The sequence below is a fragment of the Triticum aestivum genome, chromosome 3A (assembly GCF_018294505.1).
Source record: "Triticum aestivum cultivar Chinese Spring chromosome 3A, IWGSC CS RefSeq v2.1, whole genome shotgun sequence".
NCBI classification, from domain to species: domain Eukaryota; kingdom Viridiplantae; phylum Streptophyta; class Magnoliopsida; order Poales; family Poaceae; genus Triticum; species Triticum aestivum.
Window position 1 is genome coordinate 154,934,065 of NC_057800.1, and position 2,867 is coordinate 154,936,931.

At 51.6% G+C, this 2,867-nt stretch overlaps 1 protein-coding gene across 1 annotated transcript; it reads left to right on the top strand.

Moving 5' to 3' along the window:
* The first annotated feature begins 816 nt into the window (after nucleotides 1-816).
* Nucleotides 817-2,233, top strand: LOC123058163 (uncharacterized). Its single transcript, XM_044480979.1, has 2 exons — nucleotides 817-1,339; nucleotides 1,449-2,233. Exons 1-2 carry the CDS (start codon nucleotides 1,221-1,223, stop codon nucleotides 1,792-1,794), a joined length of 465 nt encoding a protein of 154 aa, XP_044336914.1. The 5' UTR covers nucleotides 817-1,220; the 3' UTR covers nucleotides 1,795-2,233.
* The last annotated feature ends 634 nt before the right edge of the window (nucleotides 2,234-2,867 follow it).

Genomic DNA, 2,867 nt, shown 5'->3' on the forward strand with positions numbered 1-2,867 from the left:
AATATGTAGTATCGTAAAATAGCAGCAAACGAAAAAGAATTAAATGGAAAACACAAAATTAAATGAAAAAGAAATCATAAACCCAACCCCCCAACCTTTTAATACCGGTTGGTGTCACCAACCGGTACTAAAGGGCTCCCTGCCCCCGAAGCTGGCTCGTGCCACGTGGTTTCCCTTTAGCACCGGTTCGTGCTGAACCGGTACTAAAAGGGGGGGGGGGGCTTTAGTGCCCACACTTTAGTGCCGGTTACCGAACCGGCACTAAAGTGCCTTACGAACCGGTGCTATTGCCCGGTTCTGCACTAGTGTGTTACCACCTATGTTAGGCTAGCCATAGTGGGGGTAACTTAGGTAGTAACTTAACACACTCCAAGACAATTTTGCTTATGTGGCAAGTATTTAATGAGGAGAGAGGTGTTTGAAGTAACATAAGGGCATGTACAATGATGCTATCTTAGGAGTGTCACATAAGATAAATGATGAGGTGGAGAAGAGAGAACTCATAAGAAAAGGTTTGTCTTATCTTATTTAAGATAAGACAAAAGATGATCTCTTAGCACAATTTGTCTCACCATGTTTTAAGGAATTGCTAGTTATTGAAGATAAGGCTAAGATATAACACATTGTAGACATATTTTTTTATCATCTCTAAATTACATGCAAGATTTAAAATAAGACTATCTTATCAACCATTGTACATGCCCTAATATGTTACTGTAACATAGCGCTTCCCGAGGTAAAATGAGTCTATAAGGCAATAAATAAAACAATCTATGACACTACTACTAACTAAGATACTTTGCACTATAAAGATAGTAACTTAGGCTAGTGCCATATGCATGACACTAGTATAAGTTACTCCCCATTATGACCAGCCTTACTCCCATTGTGGATAGTCTTACGCGTCGTTGTTATCATCCGATTTAAAACAATCATTTTCCAAAAACAATTAGGCGGTTGACGTTGTATAGGCTCGCTGGGGGGTTGCGCACGGCTGCGAAAGATAAGGTCAACCCATCTATTTCAGTTTACGGGCTTTTGCAGCCCATGAGAGGTCCATGGCAGCTCTTCGTGTTTGGCGTTGGTAACGGTAATCCTGATCAGCTACCGTGATTTGAGCGATTTGCTTCCGTTGCCAAAACGTTCAAACTTTATCGCTCAACATATACTCATCTCAATCCCACATTCCGCACCAGTCAGGTCCAGCGATCCAACCAGATATGGCACCGCCATCGTCGAGCGGGCATAGCCGCCTCCGCGCGAACCGCGCCTGCGTCGGTGATGGTTCGTGCTCCGCGACAGAGTCGACGGTGCATGTCCCCGACGGTGAATCGAGCTGGTAAGATCTCCTTCTGCCTTCCGTTGCGTTCTCTATCCGAAAGTCTTTTTTTGCTGTCCCAGCCTGACTTGATCGATGCTGCAATGCGTCCGCTTGCATGTGGCCGCAGGAGGGACTGGGCGAGCCTGTCCTTCGGGCCGGCGTGGGTGATCGCGGACCGCGTGCTCGCCGGAGACGTCGCCCAGTACGTGCGCTTCCGCGCGGTGTGCACCGCGTGGCGGGGATGCACCGCGGACCCGAGCGGCGACGCCCTGGACCGCCGGTTCCACCCGCGCTGCTGGGTCAAGCTCCAGGACGTGGTCACCGGCGGCAAGCGGCCTCGCTACCGCTACAGCCGCTTCCTGAACATGGCCACCCGCGAGCAGATCCGGATGACAATCCGGGGGCTGGACGGCCGCGGCGGCCGACTACGCATCACCTGCACTGCACGTTCGTGGGCCTGCTCGTCCTGGTAAACAAGAGGACCGACGCCGTGTTCGTGCTCAACCCGATCACCGGCGCCCGCGCCGATCTCCCGCCGCTGGGCTCGCTGCTGTCCAGCCACACGCGGGACTTCGTTCTCCCGAGAGCGCCCGGAGTGTCCTCCCTGACTGCGGAGCTGACCCGTGATTCGGCGGTCGTGATCAACTTCGGCGGCGGCGGGTACCAGCGGATGGGCATCGCGAGACCTGGCGATGAACACTGGACCAAGGTGGAGTGCGAACACCGGATCGGCGGCTCGGTCCTCTCGTTCCGAGGCGACGTCTACTGTTTCACGGCGGGTCCAAGTCGAACTCCTTGGTGCTGGAGACCTCGCCGGACAATCCGCCGAGGCTAGTCGAATCCGACCATCATCCTGCCGACTTTATAAATGGTCTTGATGATGTTATCAGTTTAATGCTAGCCTAGTTGTGCGCAACAGCACAGACTAGTTGTCGTGCCGTTGTCACTAAACTTTACTTGTCACTTTAATAATAAGTTTTTTTTATAAAAGGAGGATGACCCTCGGCCTCTGCTTCTGTACGATGCATACAGCTACTTTATTAATTATTCTCACAAGACCTTATAAAGTCATACAACAGTAAGACTAAAGCCGCCGTCTAAAAAACAAATTGTCGCTACACCTATCCAGTTGATGAAAGGGCGTAGATAGCCTCGGTCTAATATCAAATAGGCATCGCAGTGAAGCCTAACATCTAAGACTTGAGACTCCAACCTAGTCACTTGTCGGGTCTGAGACACACACTGGTCCGGCGTGCTCTCACAGGCCACTGCCGCCAACTACCACTGCTCCATCTTCAGAACCGTACTGATGCATCAACCTTGCTCGGTCCAGTTATCGTCGACGCCACCACGGCGCCCAACGACACCTCCTCCCTGCGCGCAAACAGCTGAATATATCGCGGTCGCCACTGATACACCTCAGCGTCATCCTGCCAAGTATCACCAGCCGATACAGCTTGAAGCCCTTGGAGGATCTGTCGTGCGCAGCACCTGCCGACCAGGCATGACCAAGCGTAGCACCTGTCGGTCAGGCATGACTTGGCAT

Coding starts and splice junctions, on each gene's coding strand:
- LOC123058163 (XM_044480979.1), top strand. CDS start 1,221: ATGGCACCGCCATCGTCGAGCGGGCATAGCCGCCTCCGCGCGAACCGC. Junction 1,340..1,448: donor CCCGACGGTGAATCGAGCTG/GTAAGATCTCCT, acceptor ATGTGGCCGCAG/GAGGGACTGGGCGAGCCTGT.